Source organism: Cnephaeus nilssonii, assembly GCF_951640355.1.
Source record: "Cnephaeus nilssonii genome assembly, chromosome: 22".
In the NCBI taxonomy this organism is placed as follows: domain Eukaryota; kingdom Metazoa; phylum Chordata; class Mammalia; order Chiroptera; family Vespertilionidae; genus Cnephaeus; species Cnephaeus nilssonii.
Window position 1 is genome coordinate 9644569 of NC_137093.1, and position 22676 is coordinate 9667244.

Below are 22676 nucleotides of genomic sequence, written 5' to 3' on the forward strand. Positions count from 1 at the left end.
AAGGAGAGGGAGAGATAGAAACATCAATGATGAGAGAGAATCATTGATTGGCTGCCCGAGCCTGCAACCTGGGCATGTACCTTGACCAGGAATCCAACTGTGACCTCCTGGTTTATAGGTTGATGCTCAACCACCGAGCCATGCTGTGGGACAAGAGCTTGTTATTCTTTATTTTCCCCCTGTCCCCACCCCAGATCCATTCCCTGCGCTATGGACTGTAGCACCTGTACACCTTGGTCCTGTGACTTGTAGATGGGTTGGGCCAATGTGAGGTTGGGTCAGGGGTTGGGCCAATGGGAGGCAGCCAGATATCAGAGGGCGGGAGTGTCAGGATATTTCTTCCTTCCCGGCAGAGCCCTTCTATTGCAGCACCTCTCTGCTGGGGACTTCTCCTCCCAGCAATGCTGTCCTCCATCCTTGTGTCTTGGAGGCCCAAGGGTGCTGTGGAGGAGAATTCCACACCCCCCAGATGTCTACATCCTAATCCCTGCAACCTTTTAATATGGTACTTTACGTGGAAGAGGACTTTGCAGATGTGATTAAGGATCTTGAGGGGTTAATGGGGGGGAGGGGGAAGGGAACATATGTAACACTTTCAACAATTTTTTTTAAAAAAGATCTTGAGATGGAGAGGATTCTGGATTAACTGGGTGGACCCAATAAAATCATCAGGGTCCTTATTCGTGAAAGTGGGAGGTGGGAACGTCAGAGTTCAGTGTCAGAGGAAGGTCAGGGTCAGACTTGACCAGCCTTTGCTGGCTTTGATGGAGAAAGGAAGGGGCCAGGAGGCAAAGAACGTGAGACGCTTCTAGAACCAGAAAAGGCGCGGGAGTCCATTCTGCCCCCAGCCTCCAGAAGGAATGAACCCCTGCAAACTCCTTGGCTTTAGCTCAGTAAAACTCAGTTCAGATTTCTGACCTCCAGAACTGTAAAATAGCAAGTTTGTATTAATTTGTTAAATATATTTGCTGCTGATGCAGGTCCCTGGCAATGAGCAAAATAGACAAGGGAGCCCAGCCCGTGTGGCTCAGTGGTTGAGCATCATCAACCCATACACCAGGAGGTTGCCGATTCACTTCCCGGTCAAGGTTTCCGGCTTGATCCCCAGTGGGGGGGTGTGCAGGAGGCAACCAATTGATGTTTCTATCTCTCTCTTCCTCTCCCTTGCTCTCTCTGAAATCAATAAAAATATACATTAAAAAAAAAACAAACAAAAAAAACAGTACCCCCTTTGCAGGTTTAGAAATGATCTGAATAAACCCTCCAATGATGTTTGGCACGTAACTGTCATTTAGCATGTGGTGTGTTGTCATTTCCTCATACTCTTAGTCTTGATCCAGGCCTCAGTGCATAGCAGTTTTATCCAATCTTGTATTCAGCCTGGGTGTCTCCTTTCCCTACATGGGCCATAAAGTCCTCTAAGTCAAGGATTAAGAGAGATTTATCTTGTATTCCCTACAATACCCTGCCCAATGCCTGAGTCATTGCACTCATTAAAAAGTGGTTGAACGGATGCGTGCACGCATACCGTTTGGCACTTTTGAATCTGAAAAAACATCTGCAGTAATTCTCAACTCACCAGCCGGTATAACTGCGACTGGTCTCACGTGGTGGCTGCAGCCCCTTCCCCAGCCTGTCCTCCTCCCCGCTGGGAATTACAATCCCAGCAAGGCCTACGCCACAACTCCCACCCTGGTGCACCCACAGGCACCCCCACGAGGAGCATTTTATAGAAATCGGTGCTGGTGACTCGGTCATTCCAGTCATGTCCATCAGCCGCAGAGAAGGAAATATCTTCGTTCCTAAACTGCAAACAAGACAGATCCAGGATTTAATAGAAAAAATATGTCAAGCGGCAGAGTTCACAGAAAGGCATGTACAAAGCAAATGAAAGGATGCTCAGCCTCGCTTTTAAGAAAAATACACATTTAATTACATTGAACTATCGTTTTTCACCTATCAGAGGACAAAGGTGCAAATGCGGCAACATGACAATGTGATAAAGGTGTGGGGAGACAGGCTGATAGAGGTATAACTGGGTTCAGCCTCACTGGGGACAGTTCAACATTACCTCTTGAGTAACAAATGCAAAGCCCTTGGAACCAGCCCTTTTACAGGGACACAGAACAGTTCAGAGTTCAAAGTCGCTGGTGGTCCTTGGGGTAGAACAAAAAACACCGTCCAGTGCACAGAGGAGAGATTTCTGTATGCTGTTTGAACCTGTTACAATTTGTTCAAAGCAAATGTGTTACGTAGTCAAAAAAATACAGTTTTGTTGTGTTGTGTTTTTTTTAAAGAATCCTATTTTATTTTATTAATATATTTTTATTGATTCCAAAGAGAACTCCCCTTCCCCAGCCAGCATGGCTCAGTGGTTGAGCACTGACCTAAGAACCAGAAGGTCATGGTTCGATTCCCCATAAGGGCACATGCCTGGGTTGTGGGCTCAATCCCCAGTAGGGGGCATGCAGGAGGCAGCCTATTGATGATTCTCATCATTGATGTTTCTATCTCTCTCCCTCTTCCTTCCTCTCTGAAATCAATAAAAATACTTTTTAAAAAAAAAACAGTTCCCCTTCTGTCTCCCAAAGCTATATACAGAGTAGGCACTTAATAAAATCTTGAGGACCTGACATTCATGCTACATTCCAACTCATCTTCTAGGTAAGAGCTGCTGACTGTCAGCATTTTGCTGGTGTAAGGGGCTAAGTGACCTGTAATCCCAGTGCTTCTTGGACATGTCTGATGAAGTAAATGACAAGTACCATCATATAAGAAAATGGTTTTATTCCTAATTTTTAGTTCCCATACAGTTTACAAATACACTTGTACTCTGGTAATACAGCTTTGCAGCTAGCAAAGCAGTTGAACTAACACCCATAAATACAGGTGGGGGGACAATTAATACCCAATAATGTTTCTCTACATAAACTATTCTTTTAATGTCACTTTTTAAAAACACTTGCAAATAGACTACATAATACGTGGGCAAAAAGGCAATTAAGTGAATCTCTGGAAACACTAAATGTATAATAAACAGTGCATATTGTCAACATTTACATGATTCACATCAGAATGATGACATCCTAAAACGTATTCCTTTTAAAGGATAGATTTATCAATAAAATATTACATATCTTTTAATACTCTGGTACAATACTTCATATACTGCAGGAAAATTAAATGTAGGTCTAGTCATCAGCTTAATAAAGGATCCTTTTCCATTAGCTTTTATTAATAAAAGAATCACAATTAAGGTTATAAATAAGACAGGCAAATTATTAATTACATGATTTGAGGTTTAGGATGAAAACTTGTAAAAATTAGTTTGATATACAGCAAAGTTATACACTACACTAAAACCAACTGTTTAATAGCTTTGCCTTGTGTGAACTGCCCGTAGTGAAGAAAGAGCAAACGTTTTAATGATGGAAGATTCAGTAAACTATATTTTGGAACTTATTTTTCAAGAGGAAGAGGGAAAGACTTCGACAAAAATTAAGGGCTAATACAGGCATTGTGAAATCAGGGAGGCGATGTGCTTGCTCTATAACATTTTATTCCCCCAACAACATACAGAAAGTTGCACTGGGTTTGTACTTATGTCTACAGTCTACGTTCCCCTTATGTATTAATTAGCTACAACAAAGCACTTCACAACTGAATACCTTTCCACATTCCCCTAAACTAGAAATAACCCAAGACCTTATCTTATTCTTACAATCCCCAGTACAATAACCCCTAAAAATAATCTTGATGATTTTCTTGGCTTTTCCAAAGCAACTGGGCTCCTTAAAGAATGCAAAACGCCAAGAAAGTCATACATCTATTTTCTCATGTTTGAAAAGCCACTGATTTCCAGAGAATAGATGACCATCATTTTCAGGAGGGCCACACAGTAGATATGAGGTGTCTTTATGTTTTTATTTTTTATAAAAGTTATTAAGAATGAAATTTGGCATTTTAAAAAAACCCAAGTACCACGTGCCAGATAATTTCTTCACCCCCAAATATAAAATCCTATGCTTATAATTTTAAAATACTCAACCAGCTATGGGATATTGTGCAAATTTTATGTCTACCAGCCACCCGAAGCCAACCGCATCCATGTCTCTCTCACACCTGTCTTCCAGGTAACCTGATTCAAATATTACTGACTGCTCTGGCCCTGGGCCCTTTGACATCCTAGAAACCACCTCTTTGGAACTTTCATTTCCACTATTTTTTTTTAAATCTGCACTCAAAACTCCCCACATCTTCACCTGCCTGATTCCATCCCACAGAGAGAAATCTCATCTGAGAACCTGCAATCAATCTCCTTTTATCAAACACAACAAACTTTAGCACCTCGGGACTGTCATCATCTTGTCTGGCAGCAGTTGACCTAACATGATGGTTTACTGACATCGTGGAGGAAAATCTAAATGAAATCAATGTCCTGTGTATCAGAAGAGAGCGAACCAAGATCTGGTGTTTCTGTTCCAAGGGCAAAAACCACTGATCGGAAGCTACAGGCAGAGATTAATGCAGCGGATACATTTATACAATCAGACCCTTGTATGCTGGTGAGAGACTTTGCCCCCAAAGTCCAGAGTCAAAAACATGGAGATTAAAAATAGTGGAGGAGTAAGTAAATGCTGCACAAACATGCTCCCAGGTCCAAACTGGAATTACAACTAAAATACAGAAAAAGTTACTGAATAATCAATGGAAGACTTGCTGGAGAGAACCCTGATAACCGAGGACCAAAGTGGAGACTGCATAGAGGCTGGTATGAGGGGCAGAGGCGCGAAAGGGCTGGCTGGGCCTCCACAAACAGCAGCTGAAGTTCCGGATAAATATCTCAGTTGTGGGGAGTTGCCACTGAGAACTTTGGGGTCTAATTCCCAAGCTAGATCCCCCCAGCAGAGAGCACGAGAACTGAGAAGGGTACTCACATAATATCTGGCTGTCTGCCAGGGAGAGACGGCTGGAAATTCAGACACCCTCTTAAAGGGCCAACACATAACATTCCCTGTGGAGCCACCCATCTTGTGCTCTGACAGAGGAACAGCAGAGTGGACTGGAGCTGGGTGAGCTCTGGGGTTAGAGCTCAGAAGGCAGACACCTTGGTTTCTAGCACTGAGCCATTCCCTCACGCTGCAGAGGTCATCTTTCTCACATAGATAATTGCTATACAGGCCGCATTGCCTGGGGGGAAGACAGCTGACCCACCCTATTAGAAAACACCTTGTCCCTTACAAGACTGAGAATAACAATTAGCCTCCAGGCAGAAACAATTACCCCACCCTGTTGAAAAAAAACTCTTGCCATGTACGATTGCCTGAGGGCAGATCAAGAGGAATCCTATCAGTCTGTAGCCAGAGGTGGTCTCTGGAAGCTTTGGGTCTTTGCCTGATCTAATTAGTCAGAAACAGCATTTGACACTGTCCTGCACTAGAGATTGAGAGGCGTAGCAGACCTACCTAACACATAGTCACAAACCCAAACAGGTAGCCAAAGTGAGGAAACAAAGAAACAACCCACAAATGAAAGAACAAGAGAATTCTCCAGAAGAAGATATAAATGAAACAGAGATTAAAAAAAAAAAAAAACTTATCTGAAACAGACTTCAGAATAATGATGGTAAAAATGCTCAATAGCATGAGAAAAGATATAGTAACTATGGAAAAAGAACAGTCGAAAATAAAGAATGATATAGCACAAATAAAAAACATATTGGAAGGAATACACAGCAGATTAGGGGAAGCTGAGGACTGAATCAATGAATTAGAAAACAGGGTTGAAAAAAATCACTCAATCAGAGAACCAAAAAAAACCAATTAAAAAACAGGAGGATAGCTTAAGGGAGCTGTAGGACAACATGAAACAAAACAATATTCGAATAGCAGGTGTGCCAGAAGAGGCAGAAAGGGATAAAGAATGTGTTTGAAGAAATAATGGCAGAAAACTTCCCTAACCTGGTAAAGGAAAAAGTCACACAAGTACAGGAGGCACAAAGAAATCCAAACAAGAAGAACCCAAATAGGTCTACACCCAGACACATCATAATTAATATGCCAAAAATTAAGGACAAAGAGAGAATCTTAAAACCAGCAAGAGAAAAGCAAACTATTATTTACAAAGGAGTTCCCATAAGACTGACACCTGATTTCTCATCAGAAACTTTATAGGCCAGAAGGAAATGACATGAAGTACTCAAGGTAAAGGAAAGCAAGGATCTGAAACCAAGGTTACTACATCCAGCAAGGCTATCATTCAAAATAGATGGTCACAATAAAACAACAAGAGAGCCCACTGCATGAGAGAACATATTTGCCAATGTTTTTTCCGATAAGGGTTTAATCTCCAACATTTATAGGGAACTCATACAACTTAACAAAAGGAAGATAAACAATCCAATCAAAAAACGGGCACAGGACCTAAATAGACACTTTTTGAAAGTGGACACACAGAAGGCCAAGAGACATATGAAAACATGCTGAAAGTCACTAATCATCTAAGAGATGCAAATTGAAATGACATTGAGGTACCATCTCACACCTGTCAGAATGGCTATCATCAACAAATCAACAAACAACAAGTGCTGGCGAGGATGTGGAGAAAAAGGATCCCTCATGCACTGCTGGTGGGAATGCATACTAGTGCAGCCACGTGGAGAACAGTATGGAGTTTCCTCAAAAAATTAAAAATGGAACTCCCATTTGAACCACTAATCCACTTCTAGAGAAGAAATCAGAAACATCAATCAGGAAGAATATATGCACCCCTATGTTGATAGCAGCACAATTTACAATAGCTAAGATTTGGAAACCACCTAAGTACCCATCAGCAGATGAGTGGATTAAAAACCTGTGGTGCATCTACACAATGGAATATTACACTGCTGTAAAAAAAGAAAGAACTCTTACCATTTGCAACAGGGGGTGATGGACCTGGAGAGCATTATGGTAAGCGAAATAAGCCAGTTGGAGAAAGATAAATATCACATGATCTCACTCATTTGTGGAATAAAATGAACAACATAAACTGATGAACAAATATAGATCTAGAACATAGAAGCATCGAACAGATCGTCAAACCTCAGAGGGAAGGCAGAGGAGGGTAGCAGGGGGAGGGTAAGAGATCAACCACAGGACTTGTATGCATGCATATAAGCATAACCAATGGACACATACAGTAGAGGGGTGAGGGCATGTGCTGGGGAGTGGGAGCAGCCAGGGAGAGGTCAATGGCGGGGGAAAGGAGACATATGTAATACTTTAAACAATAAAGAATTTAAATTAAAAATAATAATAAGACAGTCAAATAAAGAGCTTCTTGGACAAAAAAAGGCTAAAGGGGTACATCACCACCAACCCAGCATTATAGGAAATGCTAAAGGGACTGCTGTAATGAGAAGAAGAAACAGAGAGAGAAACCTAGACATACAGAATTAAAACGGCAATAAACAGAGTCAAAACATTTCCACAAAATTGAGGCAAAAAAGGAGAACCATTCAATGTGACAATGTGATAAAAAGAACAGGATTCAAGGCCTTGTTGCAAATCCTGAACTTGAATCTCTCTACAGGCTTGACAAGGAGACAGTAGTCATTTACATTCCTCAGAAGGTGATCACTTTCAGGCCACACTTGTGCTCTGAAGCAATTCTAAGTTCGATGGATCAGGGAAGGGGGTGATATAGGGGGAACACTACACATTTTGCCTGTGAAAATGGCAGCCATCACTCGGCCCAAAGGACCTCAGGGCTTCAAGAGAGGCCAAGACCTCAGGAGGGAACTACAACCAGGGCTAGGTCGAGTCCTTCCTCTCAGGAGCAAAAGCTAGGAAGATTCCAGAAAGGAGGCCATGCCTAAATGGCAATGCTGCAGTAGCATTTTATTTTCTTCACAGAGTCAACCAGTGAGACTTTCATTGAGACACAGTCACCAAACAATGATTCAACACATGGGGCAAAGAGGGATGTTTTGAGAGAAGGCACTTCAGGTAGCACGTTAGCAAATCCTACTGCTGATTCAATCTGCCGCGCAGCCTCGTTGCGATGCTCCTGCTCCCAGCGGCCTGACTGCACGCATGTGTGGAGGCCAGACTGATACCAGTAACAGGAAGAGAGCCTCCACTCACCTCCCTCTGCGGAGGCCGCGGTGTTGGGGTGGTGCTTTCAAATGCTCTGCCCCCTAGACACATCCGTCCTTACAAGACCAGAAGTGGTGATTCAGAAAAGATGCTCAGGACTTGCAGAACTGGTGCAGGAAGCTTCTGGAAGGCCCTCTCTTTCTGTCTGACGGCCCTCTCTTCCAGCTTACACATGCCATTTCAGCTTCCCAAGGTCACTCACTAGCAGCTTCTATTTCTACTAACAATAGTTTTGTTCCTTGGTACTGGTTCTGACAGTTACACTGGGGACCCCCAATCAACCGCACCTCCACTTCATGCCCTGGTGGAGTCCCCTCTTCCTGAATCCTAGGCCTGTGACTTGCTCTAATCAACAGAGGGCAATAGAAGTGATGCTGGATAGTTCTGCGGTTAAGTCGTCAGAAGGCCTGGCCACTACTGCCTTACACTCTTGGGAGCTCTGAGAGCCAGCGACCCTGCCGTCAAGGCCACATGGAGAGACACGTGGAGAATGAGACCTGAGGACCATGTGTACAGAGAGGGGCCCAGCCACCCAGCGTCTCAGCCAACCTGCCGACCAGCAAGAGAGACATCAGCAAGCGACACCAGCAAGATGCTGAGCCCCATCAGCTTGAAGAATAGTCAGGAACAAATAAAGAGACATTTTAAGCCACTATGTTTTGGGTGGTTTGTCAGCAACAATTGAAAACCAAAACACTGGTTATCCACAGATGCATTTTTTCAAAATACAAGACAATAGTCAAATGAAAAAGAAAAAAATATATATATGGCAAACATTTCCCCACCACAGTAGGCTGAATGGTCATTGGTTATCTGCTAAGAAAAAGCACACCTTGATCCTAAATTCCCAGGATTTTCTAATGGCAATACAAAGGAAGAGAGTCAAGTTCTGAAAGTCTGGGGCACTGGCCTAATTATCATTTAGCCCCCCCAAAAAAGAGGCCATCAAAATGAATTACCCTCTACTGAACAAATGATGATAAATAAAATTGTTCTCATTTCTACAGGATGTTGTCATTTAATTTTCCCCACTTTTTCCTCTAACAAGTGCCCCATCATCCCCTCAAAGAGGGGGAAAATTAAATTTGTTAGGGTTATAAAAAGAAAGAAAAATGGCAATAACTAGGATTCGAATCACCACCATCTGCAAAGTACAGAGCACAATATAACTGCTTCCTCAATTTAAAATAAAACTCTATAAAATATAACACTGTCTACACTGTAGAGATGATTGCTTATCTGAGGAAATGAGCGATTGGAAATCGGGTGGTGTTGAGTTAGAACGGAGTGGTCTTTAAAAGGTTTCAGATTCTGCTCATCAAAAGGGAGTCGACCACAACGCAAGCCTTCGAGGTTCATGTTCATTCTTCACATAAACTTTCTTGCATCTGTTCTTGATCTTTTCATGGAGAGGGTGAAGCCCACCTCTGAGAAGAAATAAATGAGAATCTTGAAGGAGCGTGCATCTAAAAGTCCGGCAAGGCATTAAACCACTTAAAAGAAGATTTAAAGCTTTTAAATATACTGCTCATTGAAATGAGAATTTCAACATGAAATTCTAAAACTGTGAGTTTCTAACTTATCATGAAAACATACAGCGCACATGGGTCACTGTCTGAAAAGGTGAGTGACGGGGGATGGACAAGGGAGATGAACTTCCAGCAACAGAGCTGAAGGGACGTGCAGTGGAGCCAGTCGGAGGCCCTGGCTGTCCAGTGCCCTGTGTCACACAGCCAGTCAGAGGCCTCGTGGGATGAGAACTGAGACATCCTGACTCCAACCATCCTGTACTGTGTCCCCACGCTTCCCGGATCCTACAGATCATCTCCCGCACAGCTTGGACTAACCAGTATCAACCACTGCCCGTCACCAATATCAACCATTTGTCTACAATAAATGCTAACCTTGCCCTTCTCAGAATTAATTCTGCATTTGCTTTTAATGCTTAATGAACTCTAAAATAAATCCAGCTTGGAAAAAAGAAGTTCAGGGATGCCCAGCCGGGGTGGCTAAATGGTTGAACCAGAAGGTCACAGTTCAATTCCTGGTCAGAGCACATGCCTATGTTGCGGACTCAATCCCCCTCTCCCTTCCTCTTCCTTCCTCTCTGAAACCAATAAAAAAAAAATTTTTTTTTAAAAGGCCAGAAAGGCAAAAATAATGAACCGACAGCATTGCCGTTTCATACCTATTTCTGTGCTGAAATTTCGGCGGGTTTTCTCATCTGAAGCTCTTCTGCTGCTGCATCAGACCCACGTTCTCATAGACTCGAGCATTATCTTCTCTCATCCTCAAAAGAAAAGAGATGTTAACAGAAATGCAGACTATGTGGTTTAGGCTTACATGACATTGGTAAGGCACACAGTATATTCTTTGGGGACCAGCTACAGTGCGGATATAGTTCCTGCCCCTGGAATTGGCATTCTAGAACAGGATAAAGACATAAACATACAGCAAAGCAACTGTGAAGTTAAAGCCTCTGCTCTCAGGGGCCGGGAGGAAAGTGAATTGTTTTCCAGGCGGGCAGAGCAAGGGAGCCTGTGTAATGAGGACTCTTGAGTTAGACCTTGAAGGAGGGCAGGGTGTGTACACATAGAAAGGAATAGTTCTCGCCCTAGCCGGTTTGGCTCAGGGGATAGAGCATTGGCCTGCAAACCAAAGGGTCCCGGGTTTGATTCCGGTCAAGGGCACGTACCTCAGTTGCAGGCTCCTTCCCAGCCTGGGCCCTGGTTAGGGCTCGTGCAGGAGGCAACCAATCGATGTGTTTCTCTCACATCTATGTTTCTCTCTGTCTTTGCCTCTCTCTCTTCCACTCTCCCTAAAAATCAATGGAAAAATACCCTTGGGTGAGGATTACCAAATAAATCTATATATATAAAAGGCTAATATGCTAAGTGTCCGTCCGGGTAATGACATCACGTAGCAACACCCAGCTTCCTCTCCCTAGCAACTAGCCTCCTTGCAGTTTCTTCAGCCCAGGAACACGACTTGCTTTATAGCCAGGTGGAAACATTGTACACTTTAAGCAAATGTCTGTGAAGCATTTTCCCATGCTTCATCTCATTTGATCCTCACAGAAGTCCTGGAGTAGGTAGATAGGACACTCGGTGGAATTCTATTTTCTTTTCATTAGCCAGAAAATGGAGATTTAGAAAGCTTAGAAATTTGACCCGACTGAAAAGAAGTAAGAAATGGTGGACCTTGAAAATGACTTCAGATTTTCTCACTGCACAAAATATAGTCAAACACTGCTGCAGTTAAATATTTTACACTTTGTTCTCCCTGTGTGATCTACAATAATAATCTGCTTTGTGTTGATATTTATTGCTGTGTTGCTGACAATTACCTGAAAGAGAAGTTGGGGCGCTTCACTGGGATGGAAAAAGTTTAGCTAAATCAGAAAGCAGTTCTAATTAAGCAAGTTTATTCTATAGCTATAAAAGGCTAAGTTGACTCGCACATGCGCGATACATATAAAGCTCTCACTGGCACCAATCTCACACATGTGTTTCAATCTATCATTGTCAATTGTGAATTTGGTTGACACTTCTATTATAGAGAAAAGGCAAACAGTGATATTAAAATATTTCTTCTAATTAATTTCCTTTCAATGTGCACAAATTCATGCACCGGGCCACTAGTAAATAAATGAAATAGCTTTAAAAAAGGAAGAAAGAAAGAAAAAAGAAAAGAAAAGGAAGGAAGGGAGGGAGGGAGGGAGGGAGGGAGGGAGGGAGGGAGGGAGGGAGGGAGGGAGGAAAAAATTCTCATTTCAACCAGAAGGATCTGAATGGGCAAGAGATCCAAGATGGGAAAGTGTAAAAGCAGTCAGGCCATAATCTGGTTACAGAATCTGGTTATGGAAAGGGGAACATTGAACATGAAGCTCAGTGGGAGGTGGGAGGGTGGTTAGGGCCCTGAGACGGAGGCCAATGTATCAGAGCCCTGATTCTGTCTGCTGAGCAGGGAAGGGAGAGCAGAGCAGTCCCAGAGAGCAAGGAACCAAGCAACTGTGGGTGCCAGCCAGGGGTGTGGAGACAAAACAAGGAGAGGATCGGGATGTCCTGGATGTGTGCCCTACAAGGGAATGAGAGAGCAGAGAGAGAGAAACTGTTTATGTCACAGGCAGGCACTGGTGACAAGGGAGTCGTCAGAGCTGATTCTGTTGGGCCAACATGGGGGAAAGCTCCCTGGCAAGGACGCAGTCCAGACCTGCTGGTTCCACTGCAAATGATTACAGATGGCGATTTAAAATACCAACTTTCCCTGTCAGTCTGGAGGAAAGAAAAAAGCAGGTAGAGCGAAGAGGCAGCCTGATGGAGAGCATATTTTTGCTGTGTAATTTCATTTCAACATTAAATAGAAAGCAAATATAAATAGCCTCTTCTATGCCATTTTAAATGTTTATAGAGAGTATTAAAGTCAGCAGGGGTTTAAAAATCCACATCAGAAGTATATAGAAATAAAACTCTTAAGTGGGTAAAGCAAATATTATACCAGAGAATGACTAGAATATATAGAAAATAATAACTTAAGCTGCCATTCACATAATCAATTTAACCTTTGTTTTCCTATCATGTTTTACTTTAAACAAGGAGTTGGCAAAGTTTTTCTATAAAGAACCAGGGTAAATAATTTAGTCTTTGCAAGCCATAAACAGTTTCTGTCATATATTATTCTTGGTGCATGTGCATGTGCATGTGCATGTGCGTGTTAATAACCCTTTAAAATCCATTCGAGAACTGTACTCAAACAGGCCACAGCCAGGATTTGGCCTGGGGGCTGTAGTTTGCTGACCCCTGGTTTAAACACCAAGCAGATTTCTGTTGACTATGGATGGGGTTGACACATTAGTAGTCAATTAACTTATTTTTACTTGGTAAACAGTCTTAACCTTTTGCACTCGGATGTTGAGTGTGACTCGACACGGTTAGCATTAGAATAAAGGAATCGAGAAAAAAGCAAGCGAGTGCAAAGGGTTAATACACCAAAGGGGGTGCTGTCCACCTCTGCAACAAATCCCATGCCATCAAAAGAAAAATGAGGTTCCTCCAAAAGAACCACAACTTGATATACTCACAACCCCATGTAATCCTACTTGTGTGCGATCAGACTTCAGTTCAGGTAAATTCAAATTTAGGCAGCCACGGATACACTCACAAATCGGCCAGGCAGCAATTCAATGAAAGATTTGTGCTACAAAGACTTGTAGGTGGTTGGTTTTTTTTAGTTTTTAGGGTTGTTTTTTTTGCAGAGCCTAGCCCCGAAGAGCCCAGCCTAGTCCCTAAACAACACCCCCTCCTCCAGCAGGCCCGGGGAGCCAGCCTCAGTGTGTCCCAGTGACTTCCACAGACACCTCCCCCTGGAGAGTCAGCAGCCCTTTCAACCTCGGGCTCTCTCCTCTAAGGCAGTCTTGTGGGGACCGGGGGCTTCCCATGGCCCGGGTCCATTTCATTTTAACGGACCTAGCCCGGGATGGCCCAGCTAAGGCCTAAGAGCCCCATCTAGTCCCAAAGGGCTGACACTAGTTCTGAAGAGCCAGCCTAGCCCCCAAGACCCCAGCCCAGTCACAAATAGCCAAAGACAGTCCCGAAGGGTGGAGCCTCGCTCCAAAGAGCCTAGTCTAGCCTGAAAGGTGTGCCTAGCCCCGAATAGGCCAGCCAAGAACTGAGAGCCAAATCTAGTCCCAAAGGGCTGAAGAGCCGAGACTAGCTCCTACGACCCAACCTAGACCCCAATAGCCAAAGCCAGTCCCCAAGGGCAGAACCGAGCCTCCAAGAGCCCAGCCCAGACCCAACAGCTGATGCCAGTCAAGACTTGTAGTTTTTTAAGCTTGTCTATAGAATTATGTTCAGGTGAAAAGAGTTTCCTTCATTACTACTTACTCCGCACAGGATGGTGTTGGGGTGCAAGGCGGGAGGGGGCTCTGCTCTCCACTTGCCTGGTCCGTGAGGGAATACTTAATGTTTGTATACTCGTGACCTTTCCTCTTGCTTTTCTGAAAGGTGAAGATTGCATATATGAGGATGTGACTCTTTTAAAGGAATAAAAAAAGCAAAAAAAGGCATTTCAGAGAGAGAGAGAGAGAGAGAGAGAAAGGAACAGAGTGGAGGGAATCATGCATGCTGTTTAAAAATTTAATACTGTAAATGGAACTTAACAAAGAACTCTACTTCAAAATGGCAGAATGTGAGAAGAACCACTTATAAAAATTTGAGCCAGGCCGGTGTGGCTCAGTGATTGAGTGTCAACCTATGAACCAGGAGGTCACAGTTCAATTCCTGGTTGCAGGCTTGATCCCCAGTGTGGGGCATGCAGGAGGCAGCAGATCAATGATTCTCTCTCATCATTGATGTTTCTATCTCTCTCTCCTCTCCCTTCCTCTCTGAAATCAATAAAAATATATTTTTTTTAAAAAAGCTGGGTGGGAAGTCCCTAAATTCTCCAAAACAAGGATAAAAACCAAAGCCTCTGAATGAAACATTGAGAGCTTTTACTACCAAGAGTACATTATGTGCTTTAAGACATTTCCGAAGTTTCCACTTTGTACCCGCAGTGATGCACTTTCTCTGTGTTTATTGGGAATCCTTCACTTTGAGCCACTTTATGCTTTAACCCTTCCTGCCCAAATTAAGTGTAACTGGAAGATAAAATATACAATAGCCTATAGTAACAATCTACATATTTCATAGCACTTACAATAACACAGTCAGATTGAAAGCACGGGAGTTCAAAACCAGTAGCTTGTTAATTATTTGACCCTACACTTCTAGACATACACTGTCTCTGAAGATGTTTTTCTACAATGAAACAATCTAGTGAGTCCTTTGGTGTGAACTGAGAATCGAGCAAACTAATTAGTTATCTCTGGCTGACCATTCTTTGTGCTGCTAGGCTAGAATTGTTCAGTAAGGTGGCAGGTCCCATTTTGAAAAGAGCTTAGTTCCTATTTTGAGCATAGCAACGGGGCTGGGGTGGGGGAGGAGGGGGAGACAAGCACAGCTCCCCAAAAGAGCAGTCTCCTCATTTCCCTCGTCTCAGCTCATTCCTAATTAACTCAGCTTTGTGTCTGTTATGAATAGCTTCAAATGGAAAGCTCCAATGCCACATTCTTCTTCATTATGCATGCTTATTAAAACTGAAATTTCACCGATTCCAACTCGACCAAATTGGTGGTTCAAACCACGTTATGCTATCAAGAGTGAAGCATTCATTTAAGAGACGGAATCAGGATAAATATGGTCCGGATTAAACTGGAACAGGCTGGAAACGTTGAGATTTTGAGTTCTAAGCATGCCGTTGAGCTGGGGGAAACGGTCCCCTTCCCGTGTGGCTCTTCCCCAAGCTGCCAGGCCAGGAGGGTAGCATGCGGCCCCGCCCCAAGCTCCTCCAGACTGAAAAACCAGAGCCACGAAGTACGGAATCGTTTTCAGAGAGGCCCTTCCTAGTTGGGGGAATCATTTCCCATTCCCAAAAAAAGTTAGTCTTCTGCCCTGGCCGGTGTGGCTCAGTTGGTGGAGCATCGTCCCATGCACCAAAAGGTCACCGGTTCAATTCCTGGTCAGGGCACATGCCCATGTAGGGGCTGTGCTGGGGGCAGCTAATGGATGTTTCTCTCTCCTTCTCCCTAGAATCAATAAAAACTTTTTTTTAAAAAAAGTCTCCTGCCCTAACCGGTTTGGCTCAGGGGATGGAGTGTCAGCCTGCAGACTGAAAGGTCTCAGGTTCGATTCCGGTCAAGGGCATGTACCTTGGTTGCGGGCACATCCCCAGTAGGAGGTGTGCATGAGGCAGCTGGTCGATGTTTCTCTCGCATCGATGTTTCTAACTCTCTATCCCTCTCCCTTCCTCTCTGTAAAAAATCAATAAAATATTTTTTAAAAAAATAAAAATGTCTCCTATCAGAGCCTGTCCTGATCAAAAAGAGAGCATTTGCCCTAGCCGGTTTGGCTCAGTGGATAGAGCATTGGCTTGCAGACTGAAAGGTCCCAGGTTCAATTCCAGTCAAGGGCACATGCCTGGGTTGCAGGCTCAATCCCCAGTAGGGAGTGTGCAGGAGGCAGCCGATCAATTATTCTCTCTCATCACTGATGTTTCTATCTCTCTCTCCCTCTCCCTTCCTCTCTGAAATCAATAAAAAATATATTTTTTAAAAAGGAGAGCATTTGCCAGCTGCCCAGAAAACTAAAGTCCGAATGCCAGCCCGTCCAGGCTCGGTACCTGTTCTTCTTCAATCCTGCGTTGTAGTGTTTCGATATAATGCTGGACGGCCATATAGATGAATCGGTACTGTGCTTCTGTCTGGACCATCCCTGACCTCTGAGATCGCACCATCTGAATCGTTTTGGGAACATCAATGTCACAGTCGACACCTACAAAGCAAGCACCACGAAGCATCAGGAGAAAATGCAGAGCAAGGGTCAAGAGGTTAATGCACCACGTTTAGCAGGCTCAGACATAAAGCAAATTTAGTCTTTAATGTTCTGACCAACGTTCCAAGGACTACAGCACTGGCCTCTGATCAATACCAATGATCCCAGACGCTTACATGATAACGTGCCGGAGGTAGGGTTCCCCCACTTTCCCACCCCACTCCATCAGCAAAGAGTAAGTAGGAGGCTGGATAGAGACCACCACTGCATATTCAACAAAAGATCACAGAAGTGAGATCCACAGATCCTAGGCTTCATTTTATGCCAAATGCTCAAACAGCATCACTTCTGTTCTCTGGCAAATGTATTGAAAGTTGGAGTCTTCAGCCCAGATTTCTGTGAAAATTTTTAACATTCAAATTTTCTTCCCCAGGCTATTTTCACTAGCACTTTCTGTCCATAAACTAAAACCAGGAACTGTAGCCTCGTGCCCTCCAGATGACCTACCTTTCTCTCTGATGATGTCAATAAGGATATCAATCACAATGAACGTCCCTGTCCGGCCAATTCCAGCGCTGTGGGCAGAGGACAAGAAGCAATGACAATGAAGTCATTCACGGAAGTTTTATACTCAAAACCAAGCTATTAATATGAACAGAACCAATATCTGCTCTTGGGAGTATTTATAAGATTGTCTATTTATATTGGGAAATATATTTGCTAAGAGCACGGGGCTTTGGAGTGAGTCCAACCTGCACTCAGAGCCCAGCTTCTCCAGCACAGTGTGCCTGGGGCAAAGTCTCTTAATGTCTCTGATCCTCAGTTTCCTCATCTGTGAAGTGGGGATAACAGTACATACTTGATAGGGTTGTTGTGAGGATCAAATCTGAGTTGTGTATGAAAAACATTGGCCACAGAGCTTTTAAAAAATTGAGTAAAGTTTCACACACATCTACTTGCCCAACACATGAATGAGATTTAAGAAACCAAGCTTTCCCCAGAGTAACCATGAAGCCCGAACTCAGGCACCAGAGCCTGCAAATTCTGGGGCGGAGGCCACAGGACTGGCTTCCAGAGGCCTGGGTGAGCAGCGGTCCTAACCTTTTGAAGCAAACAAGTATATTGTTGGGGGGAAAATATATGTCATTTCTTGGTAGAATAGAATCACAATTAAAGAAATGAACCCTAAATTATCCTATTAAAAAGAAAACCAAGCAAACATTACCAGACTAGGGGCTCCTTGAGAATAAAGACTGTGTTCTCCACCCCTGTCCCACCACCCCCAGTACCCAGCAGTCCTGTAGGACCTACAAGAAATATACTTTGGGGTCAAAGTGTCCCTTAGTGCAGTTTATCCATGCCTCAAAAAGAGATTAAATTTTTCCCACGGTTAGACAGCTGGGGGTGGGTAGGTAAAAAAAAGCCCTGGGCGTTAGGAGCTGGGACAGGCTGGGGACTAGGGCGGGAGGGCTGGTCACCTGCAGTGCACCACCACTGGCCCCGCATCCATGATGCTCTCCTGCTTATGGTGCACCTCCTCCAGGAAGTCCAGCACACCCCCGGGGTCACTGGGCACGCCGTGGTCAGGCCAGGTCCGAAAGTGGTATTGCCAGACCGTTCTCTCCGTATTCCCCTGGAGTAGAGCCAAGAAAAACCAGAAAAGAATTAAATAAATCAAGGGACTGCGGCATTGCCCGGTTTTGATCTCAGATCCCATGTGAGCCAGTCACGCTGGTCAGCACGAAGCCCCTCCCACTCCATTTGAAGACCCTCTTCAGTTTTCCAGGTTGCTCCTCCTTTTGGATCGGGCTGAGCAATCCCAGGGTCAACTCGCGGCCTCGGTCACAGAACCCAGATGTCTAGTGCGGCAATCTGTCCTTGAGGAAACGCCAACCTGAATCAACAGCAGCGGGCATCCTCCCTGGTCAGCCTCGTCCATGCACAGCTCAACCCAGGAGGCCACTGAGGTCTCGGGGCCCCGGGGCTCTCCTCCCTCAAGTCACTCGTTTCTCTTTGTCCTTTTGTACCCAAACCCTTCTCCCCTCCCCCAGCCACACATGTTTACTATAATATCATAATATTTTAATTTCTTCTGTCAAGTACAAAATAGGTAAGAAGTCAGGCTTTGCAATCAGATGGCTGGATTTAGGCCAAAATCCCAGCATGCACACTCACTGCAGCAACTGGACATCTCTATGCCTCAATTTCTTCCTTTGCAAATAGGCATAATAATCCCTCTCTCACAACACCACTGTGAGGATTAAACAGGAGCAATGAAACACAGCCACTGCTCTGCAGATGGGAGGAGACTCAGCACGTGGGCTCCTCTGAGGACAGTGATCACTAATAAAGGTCAACCATGGTCCCAAGACTGCAAAACACCCAAAAGCATCACGTGCGGGGTCCACCCGGGTGAAGTCACTGAGCAGCACTATTCATCGTTACAGCTTCTTCTGGATCTGGAGACAATCCAAGCTAAGTGACATTTTAAAAGGGGATTTAAAAACAAGGACAGAGTAACTAGACCAGTGTCCACGACCAGAATCTGAACCACAATTAGGATCTTTTCTTGAATTATGTGCATTTAATTTGCTGACATCGTGAAAAAGACTTTTTTGGATGCTACTGGTTAGCTAAAAATCAAGGGGCGACACAGTTGCAGGAAGGACAGTTGGGGAATGGGAGAGACCAGCTCCCTATTCATCCATGCTCCTTCTCCTTGATAAAGGTCCCTCAGGTCCCTGCCCCAACTTCTCCTTCCCAGGCAGTTAGGAGGCTTAAATGAGATGATGTGACAGCACGTTAGAAAACAGGTAAGGTGCTGTATAAAAAGCAGATAATAGGTGACAGCAATTCTGGAGAAATTATGGGTCCTGTATCACCACCTGCATCAGAGGGTGCCACACAGAAACCCAAACACCAACCCTTCCCATACCTGCTGCTCAAAAATCTCTGAGACAAGATGGGTGGTTTATCACTAAAATTGAAGAAAACCCCATTTGGAATCTTTGTCCAATGTCTTCTAAATCTCTCTCGCATTTCGGCTTGACAGCTACAGTTTCCAAGCTCCTCTCAGTCTCTGCCACCATCAGAACTGCACGCCCACTGACATCAGAAGTCCCAGCATCCCATCCTGGACCACAATCTCTGAGGTTCCCAGCCCACTTTAGCCCCACCTCCAGGCGCCTCACTGAGCCCCTGCTCCACTCTCCGATGGCCTCCTCCAGCCCCTGCTCAGATTCCACCCACTATCCTGACAATCACTCTCCATCACACACCACTATCTCCATGGACTGTGACCCCGGGCAAAGCCTCCAAGACCGGACAGACCCAACCACCCACTTTCTCTATTTGTATGGGAGGAGCAGGGTAGTGTGTTCACGGAGGAAAATCACACAACAGGTGATTAGTGTCATAAATATTCATGTTCACCACCTCATTGGGGCACTCAGCACTGCCCAGAAATTTACTGGATTTCTTGCCATAGCCCTCAAAACCCTAAGATGTCTCTAATTCTTCCTCCTCCAATAATAGCCAAACTACCCCCTCGCCCTGCAGACTTTACACCTGGGAATCTTTCACATACGTGGCTTTTCTTCCCGAGTTTGCTCTGGCATTTTAACAAAATGTACATTTCCATAGGAAGGACTAAGAAAACAACTACAAACAGAACAACTGCTGGAGTCTCTGGGATATGTGGAGAGAAGGCCATCAGACCTAGACCATCACAGAGGCTCCGAACAGGCCTCCCGCCACCGGGATCACCCATCCAACCCCTCTCCCGCTGCCCCGCTACCAGACACCTTCCCGGCACTCCATTCTGCGCATGTTCACTCGGCTGAGAACAGTCACAGGTTCTATGACAACTAATAAATAAAGTTCACATTTCTCAACATAGTGGTAACTCTCGGCCCGACTTGGTCCCAACCTGTCTCAACACAAGTTTATCCCCTAGATCAGTGGTCGGCAAACTGCGGCTCTGTTGACTAATGAGTTTGCCGACCACTGCCCTAGATTCCCAAGTGCCTTTGTTCCCCATAAACCCCACTTTCCTGCGTTTGTACTTCAGTGCCGTGGCTCACAATGGCACCAACTGGGAATTCAACTCCCACGGAATCCCCATCCTTAAGGGCCCAACCTCTTCTGAGACTGTCTCCCTGGTGCCCCAGCTGGAAGGAAGCCCAGCCTTGGCAACACCACGGCACTTCAGATGTGTGGGATGGCCTGTGTCTGCTCTAGAGTATGGCTACTTGTATATGTGGCTCCTTGCTGCTATGTGATCGCAATTCCTTAAAGACTAAGGCTGTTTCATTCACCTTTGTATCCCAAAAGGCCTTGAATAAGAAAGTCCCTCTCTAACCGTACAATCAAATAAATCCAAACCTAGTCATGCTTTCTAAAGTTAGTCAGCCCATGGACAACCTGAACTATATGCAGTTAAAATCTGATACCGTGGAATTTGATCACTAATTGGCCTCAGGACCTTTGCACTTGCCGCTCCCTGTGCTTGGGACCCTCTCCTAACTCTGGATTCCTGACTCCTCCACCTTCAGGCCTCAGCTCAAGTGACACTCCCGCAGATAGGCCCTCCCTGTGTACTCCATCTCAAGTACCCACTCACTCTCTAGCATGCCATCCTGTGCCTTCGCAGTCGGCACAATCAGAAAGCTTAGTTGCTCATTTAAATTTTAAACTTCTGTCTCTAGGCTCTGAGAGAGCAAAGGCTGTAGGTCTTGTCTGCAATGTACCAGCAGTGCCTCGAGAGTACCTGGCACATAGAAGGCATCCAATAAATGGCTGCTGAACCAATAAGTGAATGAATGGATGAATGGTTGTAACTGCATGACCCTGGGTTGCATACCATAAACAGTTCCCAAAGTCTCTAAAATACGACAATATACTTACTTGTCCAACCTTTGACAGTTTAAGTTCTCTTAACGTGTAGTCATGAGCGGCGCTTTCTTTGACGTTCCTTACACGCATGACCCCATATTCTTTCAGAGCAAACTCATCAGGCCAGTATTTGACACATTTACTCTGGAAGGGATCAGAAAAAAAGACAGTTAATATCTGTGAACCAGAAGAAAGCAAATGTCCAAGTTTTGCTTAATGACCACTAATCTGGAGAATGGCCTTTCCATCATTGAACTGTTGGATTTCCAAAGGACAGGAAAGAAGAGTTCAAATTAGAAAGCAGGGGCTTGGAGAACCAGGGAGGAGGGGGAAGAAAAGGCCGTGTGTGCAGAGTTGTCCCATCCAACACTCAGGTCAAAGGATAGTCTATGCTTGTTCATTTAATTCTAAAGAATCAAAGATGTGCCCAGCCGGGGCGGCATAGCGGTTGAACATCAACCTATGAACCAGGAGGTCACGGTTCCATTCCCAGTCAGGTCATATGCCTGGGCTCAATCCCCAATGTGAGGCGTGCAGGAGGCAGCCGATCAATGATTCTCCCTCATCATTGATGTTTCTATCTCTCTCTCCCTCTCCCTTCCTCTCTGAAACCAGTAAAAATATATTTTTAAAAAAGAATCAAAGATGCAAAGAGAGGAAATGGCCAGGTTGAGGGTGTTGTCTAGCAACCACTGAGATTTGAATTCGAGAGATCTGCCAGCCGCTCTGCAGGGAAGGCAAGCAAGAACTCTGGAGGTGGATGGGCTGCCCAACAAGCCAGCCCGTCTGGTTCATTTCCACCCCGGCGTAGGAGGGCCCTGCGCCTTATCTAACCCAAGTGTGAATACCGCCAGCACAGAAAGGCAGCCGTCGGGTTTTGAACCAGCTGCTTTTTCTATATCCAGACCCATTTGCTACCTACTGCACACGTCACCTTCGCTTAACTGGGTGCCTGGGAACGCCAAGCCTGCAAGAGCTGCTGGCTTCAGAGCAGGCAGATGGGAAAATATAGCACCAAGAAAACCATTCTTGCTGCCAAAGAGGAAGACACTCTGCTCCATGAGCCCATGAGCGACGAGTCTATATATATGTGGTGACGTGCCCTGAGTAAAGAATGATGTTGTGTTTTGGGGTTTTTTCCTGGGCGGCATCACCGATGCTACTTCCTTTCCACAACGGGACACAAATATCAGCAAAAGACAATTTCCTTGTATTTTAGGAAGATGGAGAAATTCCCAGTTATAAAAATGGACGAAACAGAGCAGCTGCAGAC

The 22676-nt window shown here is 44.7% G+C and overlaps 1 protein-coding gene across 1 annotated transcript in view; it reads right to left on the reverse strand.

Annotated features, from left to right (window-relative positions):
* Positions 1-2767: 2767 nt before the first annotated feature.
* Positions 2768-22676, reverse strand: part of PTPN11 (protein tyrosine phosphatase non-receptor type 11) — a 57382-nt gene continuing 37473 nt past the window's right edge. Inside the window, exons 10-16 of the mRNA XM_079762976.1 lie at positions 21416-21547; positions 17989-18143; positions 17018-17085; positions 16359-16510; positions 14024-14136; positions 10327-10428; positions 2768-9565 (exon numbers count right to left, since the gene is read on the reverse strand). Coding sequence (XP_079619102.1) covers positions 10359-10428; positions 14024-14136; positions 16359-16510; positions 17018-17085; positions 17989-18143; positions 21416-21547 — 690 coding nt within the window. The 3' untranslated portion in view covers positions 2768-9565; positions 10327-10358. The remainder of the gene's footprint in view (positions 9566-10326; positions 10429-14023; positions 14137-16358; positions 16511-17017; positions 17086-17988; positions 18144-21415; positions 21548-22676) is intronic.